This window comes from Myiozetetes cayanensis, unplaced genomic scaffold, assembly GCF_022539395.1.
Source record: "Myiozetetes cayanensis isolate MyiCay16 unplaced genomic scaffold, myiCay2020 scf14, whole genome shotgun sequence".
Lineage (NCBI taxonomy): Eukaryota > Metazoa > Chordata > Aves > Passeriformes > Tyrannidae > Myiozetetes > Myiozetetes cayanensis.
In genome coordinates this window covers 7,259,462-7,281,303 of record NW_026087048.1, presented here as the reverse complement: position 1 = coordinate 7,281,303, position 21,842 = coordinate 7,259,462, and the positions used below count along the sequence as shown (strand labels likewise).

The 21,842-nt window shown below is 42.9% G+C and overlaps 1 protein-coding gene across 1 annotated transcript in view; it reads right to left on the bottom strand.

Moving 5' to 3' along the window:
• Positions 1-5,060: 5,060 nt before the first annotated feature.
• RFX7 (regulatory factor X7) overlaps positions 5,061-21,842 on the bottom strand; it is a 50,975-nt gene continuing 34,193 nt past the window's right edge. The window contains exons 5-9 of the mRNA XM_050309963.1: positions 18,499-18,615; positions 16,638-16,722; positions 15,755-15,962; positions 13,214-13,509; positions 5,061-12,309 (exon numbers count right to left, since the gene is read on the bottom strand). Of these exons, the coding sequence (XP_050165920.1) occupies positions 9,004-12,309; positions 13,214-13,509; positions 15,755-15,962; positions 16,638-16,722; positions 18,499-18,615 (4,012 nt within the window). The 3' untranslated portion in view covers positions 5,061-9,003. The remainder of the gene's footprint in view (positions 12,310-13,213; positions 13,510-15,754; positions 15,963-16,637; positions 16,723-18,498; positions 18,616-21,842) is intronic.

Sequence of the window (21,842 nt, the reverse complement as noted above, 5' to 3'; positions counted from 1 at the left end):
TTCCCTGAAAAGCAACACATCTTCTGTTTGGATATGTGTGCTTTGTGCATTGCCCGCAGCCACGCCACTGCCTCCAGCTGCCTCAAACCCTGCAGCTCTACCTGTCCCTGCAGGATGACAGCGAGGTGTGACCATCACCCAGGGACAGACCAGATGTGCATCAGAATTTCTCCACTCAAGAAGCTTCTTTTCAGGGCAAACTGCAGACAAAATTTAACACTGCTCTCCAAGTGAGGATCTGTGTTCCCAAGGCATTAACACCTGCCCTGGGCCAGCTCCCTAGTCCCTGTCTCCCAGGAAAGCTGCTGAGCTTTCCAGCTCTCACAAAGGAAAGCTGTGAGAAGGGGAAGATATAAAAAACAGTTTTTTCCTTATTTCTGGGACTGGTATTATAGTTTACAAGCAATTTCTTTTGGAAATATCTCTGTCTTGATGAGCAAACTTGCATAGTAAGAAGATCAGCTGAAGTGGAGGTGGAAAGTCACACTCATTTTTTGCATATGCATTTGAATGAAGTGGTAAACACTTGTCTGAATCACCACCACTCAGATGTCATCTTTCTTTCCCTATTTTCAGCTTGAGGGGGAGGAGAGCTGCCAGAACAGAAACCCAGAGGTGCTGAGCTCCTGTCAACTGCTGTCATGCTGTTCCCAGATTAATTATCCACCAGTGATCCCATGGTTAACACGGTAATTGTGGATATTTTTGCTAACAGCTCAACCCATCACAATGTTACAGAAGTAAGATCTTTCCTGGAATGACACAATTGGGCTTTTCTTCTTTAAATACCTTGAGATTATCATTCTCCATATGTGTATGAAGTAGTACCTGCTTCTTGCTTTTTGCCAGTGCCTAAAACATCAATAAAGACCAGTGGAAGCTACTTCTCTGACTTGGAGCATCACTCAGGCACTCCCATCTTTCCACATCTCATTTTCACACAAGATGCTCCTTCTTACAGTATTTCTCTCTTATTTCATTAGGAAACTGATGTTTGTTATTAGTTAGTTTGAATTACTTCTGAGTTTTCCTTAATATTCAAATACTTTTGAGCACACAGATTCCCAGTGTGTTATCTTTGGTCCATTGATCGGCTTGCAGTGATCTTGAAATTGTTGTCACTGGGAATTAATTACTGATAAGGCCAAACCACACTTAATAGCACACCATCCAAGAAGTGTCCACACATCTTCAGGTCTGGCTGGCATAGAAAGTATTCCTAATAAACAGGATGACTGTCAAGGATGTAGGGCTGTAAAAGGATACTTATTAGTGATTAGATTATTACCTCTGCCAAACAAAGGGAAATGCAAATATCCTCCTGTTATTATACAGCTACCTTTTGTAAATGTTACTGATAAAAAAGGTAACATCAGATAATTCCTAAAGCACTAATATAAAGTTGTGTGCAGCATAACAGGTCTCTAGCAATTCCTTATCAGTGAGCACTGTCCTGCTTTTGCAGAGACAGCCACTTTAGGCCCCAGTGTTGGTAATTCTTGTCAGAGCAGATTTTAGTTATGCCATTGGTACAAGAACCAAGAACCTCTGAGCAGGACCTCTTGGACACAGGAACTCATCTCTACATATGTAGCAGGAGAGATGGTTCTAATTTTTCAAAGCAATTTGAAATAGAATCAGGGAAAACAGAACTAAGGATCACTTCTCTTGGTTCCCATCCTCCTCCACACTGTGCTTCAAAAACCTGAGGCTACAGATGGACTCAGCCCCAGCAGCAGCCAGGTCAGTTCACAAAAATCCACTACCAACAAGTTACTAAGTGGGCATCAACCCACATAACAAGGCTATAAGCCCCAGAAGAAATGGAAATGTGCTTTCAGCTTCCTATGCATCTTCTTTTTCCTAACTTTAATATATATGAAGGTTTCAAAAACCAAGCTCAGATTATCTGGTATGATCTCTATACTACTTTAAAAATATTTCTACCAAAAGTAGCCCCTTGTATGTGCAACTAGGTTAAAATGCAGCCTTCTCACAAGCTCCTGAGGCTCATTTCCATCCTTGGGCCATTTTTTCAAGTACAGTTTTAACATTTGAGTCAGCCCCTCCCTACATACACAACAGCATGTGCTTTGGATTAGTAGCATACTGCTAACATCATCTGAAACAGCAGCTTGAGATCCACTGAACATTTTATTCTAACAGGCATCACCTAAATAGGTAGTGTGGATAGGCAAACTTCCAGTGATACATAACTTACCATCATCCACAGAAAAGCAGGTTATTTAAAAGGAAACTGACAGCAGAGAAAAGATGAGCCACAGGGACAAAAATGGACCTTTTTAATGATTTCAGAGCTGAGGTACTACCAGATATAGAAACGGGTAGGCAGGCCCAGGAAGAAGAGACTCAGGAGGAAGAAGAGACTCAGGAGGAGGCATGACAATAGATATGCAAATGTTCCAATACATCTGAGTATTTACATCACTAGTAGGATATCTCCTACGTATCCAAAGCACATAGCAGGAATGTTGGGGGCTATCAGAAACTATTATCACTTGGTTATGTATTCTGCATCGTATCAAGGTGGTCTTTTACTTGGGGTATTTAAACACTGTAATCTGAATGAAACTGCTGTCTTTTTAGCACTAAATGCTTTCTAAACAAATTTTTCCATGACCTCAGTTCACCTCTGACTTAACTGATCTGGCCTTACTTAGTTTATATTTCACCCTTTTCTCCTTTTTTACCAAGCTGAGTAGGAAGAGCAAAAGAGATCTGCAATTTCAACAGGTAATGTTAACTGTGCACTAGGAGGTGCTGGTTTGTTCTAACAGCAGTAACAAAGGTGCTCAGGTTTTGTGAAATAATGCCTAAAATGCCCTTTGCTAGAGTGAGCAGTACGAAGAATGAGAGGACAGTGTAGACAGTCTGACATCCCTTCAGATCCCCCAGCTGTGCAGCACGGAATGGGCCTCTGAGCTACAGGCAGATATTGCCTGTGGAATGGGTCACCCATTTTACTCATTTATTACAGCATTTTCTTACAAAAACAACTCTGCTCATCACTTCAAAGCTCAAGCAGAAAGGATGTTCACTTGAGAACTTCTTGCTGCATTTTCAGATAAAGGCAGGGACACACCAGTGGCACCACTGCTGGCAGAGAGTGGGAGCTGCCTGCAGGCTCCTCTGGTTTGGTTACCTGGCCAAGGTTTCCCTGCAGCTGAGGGGATAAACACAACACAACACAAGACAGGAACAGCACAGGCCTGGGCACATGCAGGGTAATTGTTAACTGTTTGTGGATCCCCAGTACAGAAAAACCGTAAGCATACAGTCAGGTTACTGCTTGTTCCTTAAGTTTGGAATCACTTTCCAGAGGTTCTCCACAATTTGTAAGCCTCACTATACATTCTTTTTCTATTTTGTCTCCTTATCCAAGCTTAACTTGTACCATTTTTAAGAGAGGGAGGAGGGTAGCAAGATCCAAGCATTGGTTAACTCTGACCTAACACATCAGATAATTACAAGTTTGCTGTCAAATGAATTTGATAGTAATCAAACATTATGCTTTAACTTTACCTGAATGAGAGCAGCCATGCTACACAGTCAGATCCAGTGAGGTTTACTCAACCCTCCAGCCTTGCTGCACATGCTGCCAAAGTGAGGTTTAAGGGACCTCTGGAGGTGTCTCGACCCAGCTCCCTGTACCGCCTCCCATGCTCCAGCTTCAGATAGAGCTTCCAGTTCTTGGGTCTAGCAGAAAACCTTCAGAGAGGCAGTTTACCCTGCAACCACCTAATAACGCAGGGCTTCTTTCTCTGGAGAACAGTGGTATCAATTGCCAGAGACTACAAGGACCCCTCTCACATTACAAGTGCAATTCTGTTACCAGAGTACCAGTTGCATTCACACATACAGATTTGTATTTCCAGAGATGTAAAAATATTTCAAAGTAATTGTTTAGAATTTACTCTGGATGTCTTTATTAAGCAGGTAAGCATCTAATCTTCTGAAACCTACAAAGCTCATGAATTGAACATTTTGAAGCCTTTAGTTCCAACATTCCTACCTTCTTAAGTCTTTCCTGTTAGGACATTCCCATCTACAGATTTTTTTTCTCTTTTGACTCTTTTTATTAACCATTAAGGCGAGTTCTTCCTAGTCTGCAGCTGGGAGGTTCCAATTAAAACCTGTTATTACTTCAGATGAACAACCAATTTCTAATACAGCCTTTTATATCTCCTATATTATATTCCATCTCATTCCTTGGGAGTTTTTAATTTGCATTTTTTGTGACTGTGGAACATGTAGAAATTGTGTTTCTGAATTTTTCACTGAGAACTCTTTGTAAAGCATGTTAATTTAGAATCCAGTGAGATGTATTAATAGCATTTCCTCCCAATCAATGTCTGATTCTCTTTCATTTATATTGTCTCATGTCTCCCTGAGAATTCTTTTTCTTTGTTGATGAATTCAAGTGATTTTGTGCCACCATCAAATCTGCCAGCTCATCTCAGCACCTCTGTAGTCTGGGATGTAATCTGTTAACCAGTGCTATCTTTTTGGCATGAAAACCTGAATATTTATCCTCACCCATTTTCTCGTAGCCAGTTTCTGCTCTGTGGCAATGCTTTTTCATCACTGGAAAATTCCATCCACACAGGCTGTGCTGGCAGCAGTGCTGGGTTCACATACAGTTTTACAGTCCAAACAAAGGACTCCACAGATCAACACGGAGATTTTCCCCTTTATGTCAGCAAGCCAAGCCACGCTGGAACACTGTATTTTAAGAATGCCTTACTAGTATGGGAAAGCAAAACCAGGCAACACCAGCAAGTGGTTGTTGTGTCCCAAGAGCAAGAGCCACCACCCAGGCATGAAACCAACACCTGGACTCTAAGACAGACTGACCAAGGCACCCCAGGGAGGAAGATTCACCTTCATGCTCAGCTTTAAGCGTGAGACTTGGCTCAGCAACGGTGGGCAGTTGGTTTAACTGGGCAGCTCTCAATCTGTTGTCACACAAAATAGAAAGTTGTGTATTTTAGGTCAGCCTTAAAGCACGTTTTCCATGTAAAGAAAAAACTCCAGAAATAATTTTAATATAAAATGTTTTTATTGTTTTTGAAAACATTTAAAAAACAATTTTTGAGCACTTTCAATAAAAAAAATAACTGAAATGCTACTGCAATATTCAACTACTGTAGTTTCAGCAGTACAACAGACAACAAAACACTGGGGAAGAGGGGAGAAACTGGATTTCCTGCACTAAATGAAAATGTGGAACAGGGGTTTTTCTTTCCTTACGGTGCAGTAAATAAAGCACAGTATAGTACAAGACTATTATATGAACCTCGGATGCACTGCACAAGAAATGCTTTCCTTCTTTTCAGTTCAGAAGTCAGTGCTTATTGCAATTATTTGCAAATTATTTACTTCATGAATTCTTATCATGATAAAATGATGCAAAAATGTTTTTCAACACCAGAACAATAAAAAATAATCCAAGAAAGGAACATATTCAACAATAACTAAGCTGAATTAGTTAACATAAAAAAGTAAATAACTTGTGAATAACTATGCTCACCTGGTTAACACTGAACCAGCTTCAATACAGCAAAAGAATAAAAAAAATAAAAGTGGTTACAGGAATATATCTAGTACTGTACAAGATTAAGTCATTAACACTCATGCACGTTTTGTGATCATGTATTAACATGGTGAAGCAAACTAAACTTAATTTTTCCTGCTGCAATATTCTCATGTAAGAGAATCAAAAATAGAAATATCTCATTGAGATCAATGCACATTGCTACATAAGACAATTTCACCTGTCACTTTTAATGACATTTTGCCTTTTAATAATGAAACACATTAAAAAGGTTTTTTTTTTGTTTTGCCTTTTTTTTTAATCTGTGGGCCGTATTTGTTGCATTTATCCTAAGGAATGTGCCTGCCACAGGTTCAACAGAATTTTAGTGCAATATATGAACCCAGAAAGTTTGCTGGACTAACCAAGCAACCAAATTTAAAGTGTTTGCTGCAATACTGTACACAGGGTACAAATTCACTAGTTTGTATACTTTAGCAAAAACTGCTATCAAAATAATTTATTCTCATGTTAGTAGGAAGCCAATAATGTAAACAAGGGGTCAGAACTGTCTCAAATTCTTAGTTTTGGAGTATCTGACAAAGACAGGCTTCCATTTGTTAGAATCACAGAATTTTCCTTTGGGTATTGCATACTTTGGTGTGCAGTAGTGCTCTGTCTCAATGTATTGTAAAGAACTAACTAGCACTAAGTACAGGGACCTAACAGTAATTCTAACACCAACACACAAACATCTCTAGAATGATACATACCAATGTACAAAGCTGTGACTGTGCCTTGGATTTTACTTGAAACAATTCTTACAGAATTTATTCTTTCTTGAACTAAACATAATTTTGCTTTAAATCCACTGATTATAGAGTATTTCTGCTAATTAAGTCACGTTAGGCCCAATGTAATGCTCGTATTTAAAAATAATTTTAAACGCACTTTTAAAAACCTTTGGTGATGGCTGCATAATTTAGAACGCATCAGCTTTTAAATCTACTCTTGCTTTTCTGAGAAATCTCCGTAAAAAACGAGTAGTTGGGCAAAACCCTACTTGCCCCATGCCCACCTGTCTCCGTGTTGGGGAGCCAGGGTGGGGCTGAGCACACGGCTGAGCAGCGCCTGTGCAGCTTCTCCCCACAGCGCTGGGCTCAGTCACAGAATCAGAGAATCTGCTGAGCTGGAAGGGACCCTCCCCACCTCCAGCAGAGTAGGCTTCACCTATTCACAGTAGTGCTGGCACTTCACACAGGGTCAGGAAACAAACAAAAAGGTGCTGAGTGTCTCTCAGACCCATCCTCTCAACCAGGGCGAGAGGATGTTCAGCACATCTCCGGCAAAAGGCCATGGGCAGGTCCAGGACTCAAGCCCTGCCTTCAGCAACTTCAGTCTACAAGAAAAAATGGTTCAAGTCTTACTGACAGACACCTGGCAGGATAACAAGCAGAAGGCTACCATGCAGCTTTCAGTCTCCTCCCCATTTCTTTAACAAAACTTAAAAGAGTCACTTGGTGTTAAAGCAACCCACACTATCACACATCCCCTCACTTCCAGGAGGGATCGGAACTCTCCGAGATTGTTTCTGATGAAGTGGCAAAACTTCTGATGCAAACACAGTGAAATCAGGCCCCCATAAGGTGCTATAGCTTGGCACAACTGTTTGTCCCTGCAGAAGAGGCCACGGACTGGTGATGAACTGGGGTAAGAGCAAGAGCACCTCCAGTGCCAGTGCAGCAGCACAGGTTGAATCAGCACCGCCAAAAAAACTGACCAGTACTGGGATCTCAAGTCATTTGCAAAGACTTCAGAAACAGAAGACCACTAAGACACTTGAAGAAAAACACTAATCACATGAAAAATATGAACATCATTCCCTTAAGGAAATCTAGGGGGGGGTTACTGAACCTCCCCTTCACAAATTCATGATTACTCCTTCAAAGTAAAGCAAATGAGGAAAATTTTTCCTGCTCAGTTTTCTTCTCAAGGGATGGTATTGTAGCACACTCAGTGCACCACTTTTTTTGTAAAAACCTGCCTCTGCATCTCCTCTTTCCAGCATCAAGGCCATGGCTAGTTAAGCACCTCTCTCTTTGGATCATTAGAGAGATCCATGCCATGCTGATAAAATAAAAGGTCTTTTTTGGTTCAAGTGAACTAGTGAGGCAGAAGTCTAATTCTCATTTTCCAGAGGGGTAGCTAAGGACTTGAAAAAAAAATTAATTAGATTCACCAACCCTGTCAAATCACTTTTGAAAGTGGAGTTCAGGCTTCTAAAACAGTAAGCACTTTTAAAAGAAGTTTTACCGAAAGAAAAATCACGTCTTACTGTGTATCTGTAAAGTGCCTGGCAGTATTATGGCTCTGTATGAAATATTTTTAGATCAACCACATTTTCTAATATTTTAATAATCTTTTGTTTGAGAGAAAGACAGTGAGCAAGAAGGACAAAAAGGCCCAACCTACTGAAATACAGAGAAAATAACATCTTCCTACGCCCTCCACTAGGTGAGGAAAGAGCAAACATGAAAAAATGAATCTTTAAAAACAATATTTTAATGAGCTCCAGCAGCTCTTTCTTAAAAAAAGAGGGAAAATATGTTCCTTCTCTAGCACTGATAAACAGTACCTATCACTTTAAAATAGGGTGTTAGGCCTAGACTAAATCTCAGTGCTTAAAATCTTTTCACATGAATTTTACCTAATATAAAACCACTGACGTAAGAGCTAGAATATCAAGTATGTCATGAATATTAATGGCTAAAATAACTACATAGATTTATTTCTCTTAAATAAAAAAATTTAGTGCATCTTTCTTTTCTCCTTGATCATCCCTGTTAGCTTTTCCCATCTCTGTGTTTTACTAGAGATGCCAATGGCACCAGTGCTACAGAGAATTCCCCCAGTTCACCACTGAGCAGTGCTCCAGACAGCTACACAATGAGGAGGCATCTGCAAGTCACCTGGTCCACTTGTACCCACTCCCCACCCCCACCTACCTGCAGGCACCCTGCATTTCAAACCTGATCAACAAAGGTCAGTAAGGATCATCTACTAAGAAGTAACCACCAGGTCAAGGTATGGAAAGCCTACTAAAGAGCTCGACTTAAAACCCTCCCAGAGCATCAACCAGAGCTGTCATTGCTGGCTGGCCATTAACCACTTCTTTATTTACTAAAACAAGAAATGTTGAATGGGAAACACTATAAACTTCAAATTTTAATACTGGCTCTTTGATAGCCCCTCACCTTCAGAGATTTGTTTAAAATTGGTTAAGACTGCCTTTTCCTTGCTGAAGAATGAGCAACAGGTACAGCAAACTTTTTTTTAAAATGCCATAATACATAGCAAGTGTTTCTGCTGCGGGAGGCACTTCCATTAAGACAAATACAATACGTCTGTCTTTTAGATACAGTGTGCTACATACATACTATAAAACAAGATTAACCCAACATTTCAACAGCAGGATGATCCTTACTCTCCATCCACTCAAAACCTGATGGAGTCATTGAGTTAATGGATTCATTGCAGATTTGTTGAAACAAGGGGTCATTTTTTAATTCCTCCAGTGTAGCATCATCGTCTTGTCCCTGCTGACGACCTGGATCAAACAGTAGATTTGTGTCTAAAGTGTTCAGATCGTTAATGCTGCCTGAGAGCTCGGAAGACAACCTGATGTCGCTGGGAAAGACAGATGCAACGTTATTGAGATCTGATGCCACCTGATTCACCAGCTGCTGGTTTGTTGGCAGACTGTCCTCCCCTAAAAGGTCTTTTACAGTGCTGCTAAAATCTAATTGCTGCTCTCCGATGTCTGATTGTGCTTGGTTATCTCCAGAAGAAAAACTGATCTGATCGGTGCTGCTGTTTTTTGTGAGGTAATTTGGTGTTTGGAATTCATAAACTGAAGTGCTGGAATTGATCATACTTTGTGGGTTGGCACTAGGAAAAGCGGCGGATGTCTCCAAAATCTGAGTGAGATTCATCCTGGCTGTGTAATTTGAGGGCATGTTGTTCATTCCCAAACCTCTCACTGCATCATCGCTATCAGAATCAAGTTTGTTTAACAACACGTTTGTTATTTTTTTAGTGTTTGTTTGTTTCTGAAGAGACGGGAAGGCCGTCTGCATCATCACAGTCAAGGGGACTGACTGGCTTCTCTGTGCTAGGTTATTGGCACTGGTGTCTGCATGGATATTAGCAAATACATTGTGAACTTCAGGAGTTACTGGACTTCCAAAGGGTGTCATATTGGAGCGTGGTATATTTGACACAGGGTAAACAGTGCTTCCGCTGAGATTGCGCTGCCGATGGACAGCAGGGCTCACGCTCCGGCATCTCAGGCTGTTGTTGAGGGAGGAACCGGTTCCTTTGTTGTCCAAAGGAGCAGGCACAGCAAAGCCCTCCTGCTTAGTGGTGCTGCTGGCAGGGGCCGCCTGGTGCTGCACAGGTGACACCGGAGTCACGCGGCCGAAGTGAGTGTCGTGGTGGCGCGGCTGGGACTGGTAGGACTGGCCGGGGACGGCGAAGGCGTGAGGTTTCCTGAAGCGATCTTCCACCAGCTCCTGGTAGCTCGTGAGGATGCCGTGGTTGGCAACCGAGGAATTGCTCACACCGCTGTAGCCGTTGTTCATCCACTCCAGCTTGGTCTTGTCGGGATGAGTCGCCATAGGCCGCTGCATTGGCTTCACAGGGCTGCTTGATATAATGCTGGCATCGTGGTAAGCCATGCTGGAGCTGATGGGAGTAAATGCAAACGGGTTTCGGCATTCCACAGGACTGGGAGGGACGCTGCTGCTGCAGTTTGAGTGTGGTGTGCCAATGGGCGTGTGCCGGCTGCTCCCTAGAGCACTGTCCACGGGAGTCGTCTGAGCCAGCCTTGAACAAGGGCTCTCTCTCGACATGTTCTGAGATCCAGCAATCATTTCAGAGGTGGGTGTTGGAGTCGGAGTGGGGGTGGGAGTGGGGGTGGGGGTGGGAGTGGGAGTGTGAATTGGAGTGCTGTTGTTGTGGATCGAATGGTAAAAGTGCGTGCTGCTTGGGTGAGATGACACCGGAGCTCCTTGAGCTGCAGTCTGACTCTGAATTGCCATTCCGAGACAACCACTGTAAGGATGGGAATTATTCATGGACATCTGCTCCTCCATGAGCACCAGCTCCTCCACAATGCTGTCCTGGGTAAGGTCATCATCAAATGAAAAGAAGTTTTCATTTGACTGAGGGACTGTATGCTCGAACTCTTTCAGCTCAGACTGCAGAGGTAACTGATTTGAAGACTGTGCTTGTATTTGACTCAAGGAGTCCTGGATCTGGCTCTGTAGCTGCTGGCTGTACACATCCTGCTGTATCCCATCACAGTGCACCGGCTCCCACGCAGATTCCTGCAAGTCACTAGAGCCAGAGTGCCCAGCCATAGTCATAACACTGATATCTTGCTGCTGATCACAATTCACAGATGCAAAGTCAGAGGTTTTGGTGATATGGTGCCACGTATTTGGGTTAAAGCTGCCATCAGATTTTGAATCATTTTCTATGATAAACAAGTTTCCTTCCAATTTTACTTTTATATCTGGAGATGATGCTGATGCAAGCTGCTGTTCTAAAGTAGGATCACTGGTATTTAAATTGGTGCTCAAAGCAAGGTCTGTTGCTAAGTTTGCTGCAGCAGGCACAGGTACCGTCACGGGTACCGTGCTGGGGACTTGAGCAAGTGTTGCTGCACTGTCACTGTTAGCTAACGATCCAACCTTCAGGGCCTTCTTAACACTGTTTGCTTTTTGACTCTCCACAGCATTACCAGCTGAAAACTGCTCCACTAGTGGTTTCTTTACAGGTGGTACCTGGGAATCCTGAAGTGTGGAAGGTTGTCTCTTTCTTGGACTTTTAGTGCATGTTTTATCTTTAATCATAGACTCACCAGAAGGAGGTGAACTGATGCTGGTGCTGGACAAGTTTTGACTGGCAACTGCGAGCTTAAGAGTGCTTTGATTATTGCCTGCTGAAGAAACTGGTGTGATCTCATTAGACTGTGTTTTATATTTGGTCCCTGCTTCTTCAGCTCCCTCATCACAGCCCTTACCTGGTTTTGCCTCCATGACATCATCGGTTGAAACCTTCAAGGTTGCAACCTCAAAATTTATTAGCTGTGCGGGAGGCAGGTCAGGGGTTGCCTTTATGGATTTGGACACATCAGAACTCTCTTGGCCCTGTACTGAGTTCTCATCCAGCAATGCTTCCGGTTCCATTTTGATCTTGACTGCAGGCGCAGCTGCAGCAGTACTAGGCTTGGATCCTGGAGACTGAAGTGAAACCACAGACCCGTTTTTGATCTGAGGGCCAGTCCTCCCTTCTTCCGCTGCTCCTGCACTACTGCTGACTGAAGGCGTCTGTTTGACGGGCACACTGCTGCTGCTGGGGGCAAGAGATATTGCTGTCATCTTCACCACGTTTAAGGAGTTCACGTGTGGAGCTGGCACAACAGTCTTGATTGGGCTACTGGTGAAGAGCACCGTGGTGGGAGAGCGGATGGTGAGAGCACTGGTGTTCGCTGGCTTCGGCAGGATCTGCGGGTAGCGATGCCGGGCAGAGCGGTCCCCGACGGGGCTGGCGGGAACGTTCTGGGGAGTCTTTGGTGGCTGCTTGACTGATTGCATGTGCTGAGTGACCACCTGGACGTTGAGTGGCAGGACCTTGCTATCAGACGATCCCATAGGACTCGGAGACGTTACCAACTGCCTGGTCCTTGGCACCTGCACAGAGAGAAAAAGAACAGGTGAGCCATTGAAGCAACAAGTCCCCAAAGCCCACAGACCACCTCGGCCCCAAGCAATTCAAAGGTGAAGGACCACACAGCTCAATACACCAAAGCCAGTGAATGTAAGTTTGAAACAAAACAAGCTCTTCTACTATATACAAGACAATTTCTACTTGTCTGCTTAAGGATTGGTAAATATGCAACCTCTATTTTTAAGGCACAGTGTACTGGTCTACACACTGGTCTGCTCTTCTGTAATAAAATGGTCATTCTCATCCAATCCCTCACCACAAAAAGACAGACATACAAAGGCTAAAGAGGAAAGGATGTGTTCAAAACACTACTCATTGCTAAGGTTTCAAAAGTGAGTTAAATACAAACTATCAGGCAGAAAAACTGGCTTACCTATGGAAATCAACAGCACAGTGAACATCTTAAAAACAACCAACCTTTCCCCACTGCCCAACCCAGTTTTTTTATGGCCGAAAGACAAAAACGTTCTGTACTACAGACATTCACTCAAAAATCAAATAGTAGCTGTCAAGAAATGCAGCGGGCCAATGAAAGGCCCATTTAGAGTCCATATTAAGACCTCAGTGACTCACACAACTGGTGTCAGCTCTCTCATCTGGTTTAACTTCATCTCAAGGCTAGCTTAAATCCCCCTGTCACAACAACTTCAAAGACAAACCTGGCCTTTGCTATGTGACCAGAACTCTGCTGCCTCCGTATCAATCCTGCGACTCGTGTAGAACACAGCCAGGACACAGAAGCATCAAGGGACCCACGCCTTTGAACAGAAACTGTTCTTCTACCCCTCTGACACCACTGCTTAGTTACTGTCAACGTACAACCTTTTCATGGGGTGGTTTCTCTAGAGAGCTGCTGGAGAGCATTACCGGAATGGGGCTGGGGACAGCTGCCACAACAATGCCAATAGGTGGAGGAGACAGAATGGCAGGACTTCCATTAGATATACTGGTCACACCGTTGGTCGTGGCGCCTTCAGTTTTCTTTGCTGGAGACTCTCCTGGCAAAGGAGACTGCAGCTTCTGTTCCTGCTGCTTCTTCTGGATCTTACGCTGCAGCTGCTGCTTGGCATCAACAGGAGATGGCAGAGTTTTCACTTGTGGTTGAAAGGAATTACTTTCAGCAGTAGGTATAAAAGCTGAGGGCTGGGGGATCCCTTTTATTCCTGAATAGAAAAGGAGAAGAATTAATTATAACCAAACATACCCTGTCTGCTGTGGTGCCAATTCCGTATTTAACAACACAGAATACACGGCAGGCACCTCCACAACCTTTCTGGGAACACCTCCTCCATGAGGTACTCCCACCCACTTTGTGGTCAAATCTATTCAGTGTTTCAGTTTTCTTCCACATCTGTGGCAAAGTCTGTTAGACAAGCTGGGCATGAGCTGCTAAAATACTCTGTACTGGCCCCTTGTTGCCCAAAAAGCAACTTGTGTGTCAGCAGTCTCAACCCAGTGCACTGCACTAAACTGGCAGCAGAGGGCGGCAGGTACATTTCAGATGAATCTTTAAAATCCATTATCTGACGTGGTTTTGTTTTGTTACCTGAGCCTAAGGCAGCTTTAAATGAAAAATGTTTCCAGAAAGTCACAGAGGAGCAGCTCTGAGCAGATGATACTATCTAATGGCCAAGGCATTAAATACAATGCATCTAATAATATCAGAATGGACCAAAACCTCTGGGTGCTCAGGGATAATGGTGAAAGAAGGGCAAGAAGAGAAGTGTCCAGGGAAAGGGAAAAAAAGCAGGGAAAGTTGAAAAAACTACTGAAATTAGAATGGGAGAATGTTTTTTTCTAGAGAAATTACTTTGCTGATCACAAGCAAGCAAGTGGTGCTTCCAGGGAGAAAAACAGTGCAGTTGGTACTAGTTTCTCTTACAAAATCACATCACAATTAACACTTTGTTTATTAACAGTCAAGAGGAATAGCGTGTTCTTTCAAGGACCAAATAACTTTGCTGAACTGCCACTCTAAAAATTCTTTAACATTGTTTCATTTACACTTGGAGGTTACACAGTTTTAAAATAACTTCTAATTATAAATTAATCAGCATCATTTTACTAATTTTACTACTGTTAATCCCAAGTATTTGATTTTAGATGCTCAGCACAGGCTTAGGAACTATGATCTAGGAGCCCACCCTCTCAGCAGCAGTCTGCATGCACCACGAGAGCTTGAATGCCAAGACTGGTCTCCATTTCCACAATTCCTTCCTCACAGAGCAGTGAAATGCCCAGATATACAGCAATTACTGGAACACAATTCTTCTCTGTGGGCTGAGTACTGAAGGCAAGAAACACTGATAAGAAAAAACCCCTTAAATTTTGAGGGTAAAAGCTTGCTGTTCCCTCAGTTAATGCACAGACGCTGCAGCACTTTGCAAGAGGGATGGAAATATTTTATTTGCCATTCCAGGAAGAACCTCTCCTGAAATGACTATCCAAGCCACAGAGGCACGTTTGGAAGGAACTGCCCTTTCCTTTGAAGGAAACCATCTTGTCTTGAAGGAAGTAAGGGGGAGAAGCTCCATGATTTGAAGAGCTGTGCACACACCTGTGTCCCTTCTGGCAGCACAGGAACAGAACCAATGAAGCCAAGCAACAACAGGTCAAAAAGGAGCACACAGGTAGCAAAACCTGCCACTGACACCCGCCAGGTCCAAGTTGCAATAAAAGAAAGAGAGCTGGAAGGAAAAAGAACATGATCCAGAAGGGGATCATCCCAACCTATAGCCCTGACCACCATTTTCCATTTGCCTGTCTCAAGTCCAGAGATTTCACTTGATCTGAACACATTTTGCTTGATAGGCCTAGGCAGTATTTCCCAGAGGCAAGTCTGAGGGCATATTGTACACCTGCATTTCCCTCCTCATCCTTCATTTTTGTAATTTACTTCATCCACAGCCACTAAAACACACTTAAGATGATTAGGTGACTCATTCTGAGCATTCAGAAGGAAAAAAAACACAAAAAATCTGCTCTTAACAGAAAATTAAGACAGACAATTGTTTCCAAATTAGGGCAAGGTATCAGACAGAAACACAGCTACACCAGCAGTCTGCCTAAAAACCAGCACTGCAGCAGCACCAAACCCTGATCTAGCCAAGTACATAAATTCAGCAAGTACTCACATGCCCTGAAGTGCTTTAAAAGACCAGGCTCCTCATGGGAGAAACAGGAAATCACAGACTAAACCTGAGACTGCTGCTGATTTTCACATCTTTACCCAGAGTACCAGCAAGAAGAGTAATCTGCAGCAATGTGACCAAAATCACATAATAACGGCATGCTCAATGCTCAGAGTCATGTTTAAAGTTTGCCCTGAAGAGAAGTCCCTCCTCAAACCAAGATGTTTCTGCTGTTAATAGAAAGATCCCCCATTCCAATTCAGCATTATCTCATTACCTGCTGGTGCCCCTGCCATCACTGTTAAAGCTGCCATGGACTTGGTACCGATATAGTGACTTTTTACAAGGAAACGAGCCAGTTCCAAGACTGTATCAAAAGGCTGGCTCAGCACTTTCTGGGCCCATTCACAAACAAGCCGGCAGGCCGCAGAGATGACTTCCTCATCAGCACTTTGCAGCTGCCCAGATGGCTCTGCTCCATCCAGCTAAAACAAACAAACAAAGGAGGAAAGGTTACTTTGATTATTAAGGGTCACTGAGGCACAAAAACAAAAACAGAGCAAACAATTATCAGAATCACACAAAAAGTTAAGTATGGTCACGGTTTTTCACAAAGTTGTGAGAATGAGATCACATCAATGTAATACTAAATTAAATGTCTCAGTGTTAAATCTCCTGGTTGTTTCCAAAGACATTAGATGGACCTGACATCTCTGGAAGAAAATTGCAGACAGAATCCCAATATCTGGACCACCAACAGTTGATGCTCCCTGTATCCAGAGTTGTGTCAACTCAGCAATTACTGCTACCCAGGATCTGCTTCTTTCACTGGGTATCTCTTCCCTAGCATTGACTTTACAAAAATAAAAAAACCTCAGTAAAATCAAAACAGAATCTGAGTTAAAAAGATGTATCTTATGGGTGGCAGCACTGTGGAAGTCTGCTTTACCTCCTAAATTAGTTTAATAGCACTATAGTTCATTATGAACTTTACAGACAAAACAGCAAATGATGATTCAGAATATAAGGATCATGAAGAAAAGTCTTAAAAGCTACACAGCTCTTCACTTTGTTTGGAAAACTTCAGACAGAAAACCAGTGTAATAAATGTTAATTTTCAGAAATATATATATATATAAAGAAGCAAATATGTATCATACCCCATCTCCAGTTTTATGAAAGTCAAGGTTGGGCAGTGTTGGCATATGCACAAAAGCCTTCTTCCTCAGTCCACTGTAGCAATATGTGAACAGCAATTAAGGTTCAAATTGTGTCCTCGATAACTGGGGGATAGCAGGGAAAGGCAGTAATTCCTCTGATAACTCCCATAAGCTTTATAAGCAAACTCAACACAGAACTAAGAACTGCTGTCACTAACATGGTCTCACAGCCAGAATCAAAGCCTGTCAATGGCTGTGTTTTGGGCAGGTGCTTGGGCTTCTCCATCTGTGCAGAGGTGCTGGGTGTGATGAATTGCATTTGATCACACACAACGACGACTAAACCAGGCCAAGCAGTTTCAATTAGCTACTCAATATTCAAATCATTAACATAAATTTGGACTAAGCTCTCTTCCTAAAACAAGACGGGAGAATGAATTTCCAAAAGTTAATCACTATTAAAATATGCAATTCCAAATTCAGGATCTACTTTATTTCCTTCTCCGAAGGGACTTGCACATGAAGTTCCCCATGAGAAGATAAAGTAGCCTGATGAGGGCATATCTTCCTAAGCTTTCACACAATGTTTGAGGCACTCTCTCCCCATGATAATTCTTCTTCTGTAAAAATATGAACACAGAGACCCAGACTGATCCCATCAAATTGGTACACAAAAACAGACTCCCTCCATTCCTTGTACTCACTTGTTTATAGGTCTAAATATCAAATCAGCATTTTTCTAACTATCCAAAGAATTACTCTGGGAGTTCACATACAGTCTCTCTTCTCTGTGACACACAAATCCTTTTCAGAATCACTAATTCTTCACATTCTGTAAATACATTTGTATTTCTCTTTCTTAGACCATGGAGTTTGCACTTGCTTGCATTAACCTGGATGGAGCATGATTACAGTAAAAGAAGTGTAAGGAGCCTGGGTATTACAGTAAGTGTGAGACAAGGTCATATTTTAATCATTCTGAATTAGAAACTTAGGAAACAGAACTTAAAGAGATCCCCCGGGTCAAGCTACAATTACATCATATGATCTCTCCCCTTTCTCTAGCTCTATCCAGAACATGACTACTAAGTTTTGGATTCCACTGCTTGATAATCCAACACTGTATTTTAGGAAACAGTTTAACTGACACACATCTTCTCTATTTACTACAACATGGAAGGTTTTCTTCCTCTATAGAAGACAAGTAACCCTGGGTTGCCCACTAGCATTTAATTCTCTCTATAAGCACATGCTTCAAGTGAGAGCAGGCAAAGGGCAGTACTGCAGCACGTCCCCATCATCACTGTTAGTTCGTTTGAGTGGCTTTTAATTAGAGCCTACAAGCACCTCAATGCCTTTCAGTCTTTCCATGCTCCCCCTGTCCTGCTTTACTGCAGTGGCTCTGCCTGCCCAGCACGTCAGGACACAGCAGGAGCCGACGCTGGGAATGCAGCAGGTATTACATTACTGCACCAGGGCTCCTAAGGACTCTCAAGGGAAGGCATAATTCTCAACTTGGAAGAGACAAAATTGGTACTGATGAAAAAACTGCTTTGAAAATCAGTAACAGTTCTGGTTCCTTTATTCCAACATCTCTCTTCGCACTAAATTATAAAACTTCTTTGATTCCTCGCTGCTGTGACAACTGAGCGTCAGAACCTAAATTTAAGTACTTGTTTCCAAAGTTATATCTTGCAACATAACACTGCCACAATTAATAATTTTTAAAGGACGTTGGAAAAGTGTCTGCATTTTTTATTTAACATTACTTCCACATTTAGCTGGTGGTTAAGCCATAACGACAGATGTTCCCCAGGCAAGTGCAGAACAAGTTCCTGAGAAGGGTTCTAGCAAAGGATATTTTGATTTGCCTCTTGTGCCTAGACGACGGGCCTTCATGTTTGGAAAGACATTTTTCATGATCTTTCCAAAGTCAGCAGCGCTTAATGGGTGGTAGCCAAGATTGTCACAATAGCTCCTGCAACAAAGAGAAAGAAAGCGTGAATGGAATCAAAGTTAATACAAGAGGCCAGCCTACATGCTAGACTCCATCAAAGGTTTTCAAAAGAAAACACTTATACCCATCCATATTTAGAATCACATTTAACATTAATGAAGCTATCCACAACGAATTGAGTGCATTAAAAATGTATAAACAGAGCTATTAATACCATAGTTTTTGCCTTGTTCTCTACTGAGTTCAAAGACAAGTCATGTGGAGACATAACAAGCACTGGCATTATCTAGAGCACAGTTAAGATTTACTCCACAACTTAGTTTGAAGCATATGTTTCAATTCACTTATTTTAGGACATAATAGAAACAGAGATGCTGTTCTAGCAAGAAGCACAGCTGGAGTGTAGTGAGGCCTGAAGTCCTGCAAGAATATTGAAAAGCAGTAGTTAATTGCAAGTGCAGGTATGTCAATGTCCAGAGAAAGATTCTGCCTATACAACCTCAATTAATGAGACCTTAAGAGAGCTACATTTAAAACACACTTTCCCAGGGAACCAGCTTCACCTTTACAGATGTAACACAAGCATGTACTGAGGACCGAGTCCTCCTACCTCTGTACCACCACTGAACTACGACAATGTTTGATTACAGACAACCCTATATAACAGTCCTTATGTAACTAACAGAGATTCCAACTGCTGCTGCCAATGAAGATCATCATGCGACTCAGAATACAACCTGATGATACAGGGGAATAAAGAAACCAAAGGTAATTATTTTGCCAAGTTTACTTATTCTAGTAAAATGGGCACTTATCTGCCTTCAGTTCTCAAAAAAAGCAGAAGGAATTTTGTTTCGACATTTGAGACATTCAAAAAATATGTCCTTGAGGCAGAGAACAAAAATTGTTGATTTTGCTGCAAAAGGTGAATGTTCTGGAAAATCACAAACATATAAAGCAAAAGAGGAAACCACGAACTGCCCTGGAAGGTTTACCTGCACAGCAAGGGCTTGAGGCTGCACAGAGACAGGAGCGCCCTACGCTGGGGCACAGACATTGATGTGCTCTGGCCTAAACCGCCCCTTTAAAGCCTTCCCAGCCAGATTCCCGACAGCCACAGAGCCAGCACCAGATAGCAATGACCTCCTTTGCCGTGAGAGGTCCTACCAGCAATACACAGAAACCACCTGCCTCTAAAAAGAAGAGGTGACTGCACATGATCCACCGTGGGTATCAGCAGGGGAGCAGAAAAACAATGACTTCATACCCCACAGTTGCCTGCTACTCTAATCAGGTACATACACGCAAACCAACCTCTGGAAGGTCAGGCAGACAAAGAAAAAGCAGCAGTCTGAAACAGATGCTTCATCCCCAGCATCACCTAGTAACAATCTGCATCCAAGGAGGCCAGTCAAAATGTCTTCTCTGCAAGCTGCAGCTCTATAGAAAGCTGTATGTATTTCTTGAGATACTTCCACTGCATTCACTTTCTCTGTAACAATACTAGTTATTACAGAGCAAGTATCTGCTGCTTTTACCCTGGCTGTATGTTGGCATCCACAGATGTAATGATTTTGCTGATGATAAACAGGAACATTTGTGCTCTTTGGTTCTGACACCCCCTGCAGAGCCTGTGTGCACCCAGCCACTGAGCGGCCCTGGTCAGTGGGGTGGCTGGGTGCACACAGTCCAAACCAGGAGACATTGCCTACAACACAGTCAGGTATCAGTCTAGTTTCTCTATGGGACACCAAGAAGCTTCATATTCAATTTATATACGAACACATTTCATTTCAACACATGTCAGCCACAGAAGCTGGATCTGGTATGTCCCTTTGAAGTTATTACAAAGCAGTTCTTCTGCCGCCTCACTGTACCCTCTTAGGAATCAGACGTTGCTTTATGTGTAATAAATAGATCTCTGAGTGCTTTCTGTCCCTTGCATCTTGCCAGGCCTCAGTGGATTTAAACTCTACTCTGAAAATTCCTAAAAGGTAGGTCTTTGTTGCTCACTGGTGCTGATTACAAGACTTTAAGTCTCAACTAGCAGGCAAAGGAGGACTTTCTGAATTTCTCTGCCACAGTCAGCTGAATCTTTGACTGAAACTCAACAATGTCAGCAAAATAAAAAAAAAAAAAAACAAAAAAAAACACACACACACAAAAAAACCCCAAACAAAAACAACCCAGTAAAACAACAGGATTAGGGACCTACCAATCTATCAACTTCAAAGTTAAAATTACTCCCTCCCTTGGAGAAAATAAATAAATAAAATAGGTATAAAATTATCTGCTCCTCAAGTCTAGCACATCTACTGTAAGACAATCACTTGCTAGCAGCAAAAACAGTTACATGCTCCCCTTGAATCCATACTGGCAGCTCCTGCAAGCTTGTGATTTCTGAGCTATCAGTATTATCCTGGAATTTCAGTTTTCAGACAGATCATCCCACATGGCCCCTCCCCCTCCTGGCTTGGCCCAGAACCCCCCATGTCCATCTGTGGTCTCTCATTGACTTGACAACACAAACCAGGAGTCTCTCCCCTGGAGCTCCTGTCTCTGCTCCCTGCACTCTTGGCACATCGCTGAGCCCAGGAGCCGTCTCGCTGTTCGAAGGGTGGGTGGGAAACAGACGGGGGGGAGGGAAGGTCTACACAGAGACAGGAACGACAATGGACACACGGTCTTTGTTCCTTTGTACAGAGCCCCCCTAGGAGCCCCTGGTGGTCTAGGGGTAAAGGCGCCGCGCTATCACCGCCGAGACCCGGGTTCGATTCCCGGTCAGGGCCACTCCCGGGCAGGTGGGGCTCGTTAGCCCTTAAAGGCAACCCACCTACGTCCTAAGGACCTCGCTGCCACCGTCCAAGCTCGCTTGGCCCCGGCAGATGAACCTTAGGATTAAAGGGTGGGCTCAGTTCCGCGCACACTGTGTCTCACCTAAAAAATCCAATGCGCAGGCTGGAAGGTGGAAAGACCTTCCCCGGATCTTCGCTCGCGAAGACTGGCCATTACAGAGCCCCCCTACACAATGACCAGAAAAGGCTTTTTTATTTTTTTTGTAAGATCTTTGAATTGAATGTACTCCAGACCTAAAAAAACACTGGAACTGCACCTGAATTAAACCATGGAAAAAAAATTAACCCGAAGCTAATGAAGATGGCCAGGCTATGCAGCCCAGCTTGCAGCTTCCTGGGCAAAAAAGCCCATCATTAATAGCAAATGATAAAGAACCTACAGAATGAAACAAA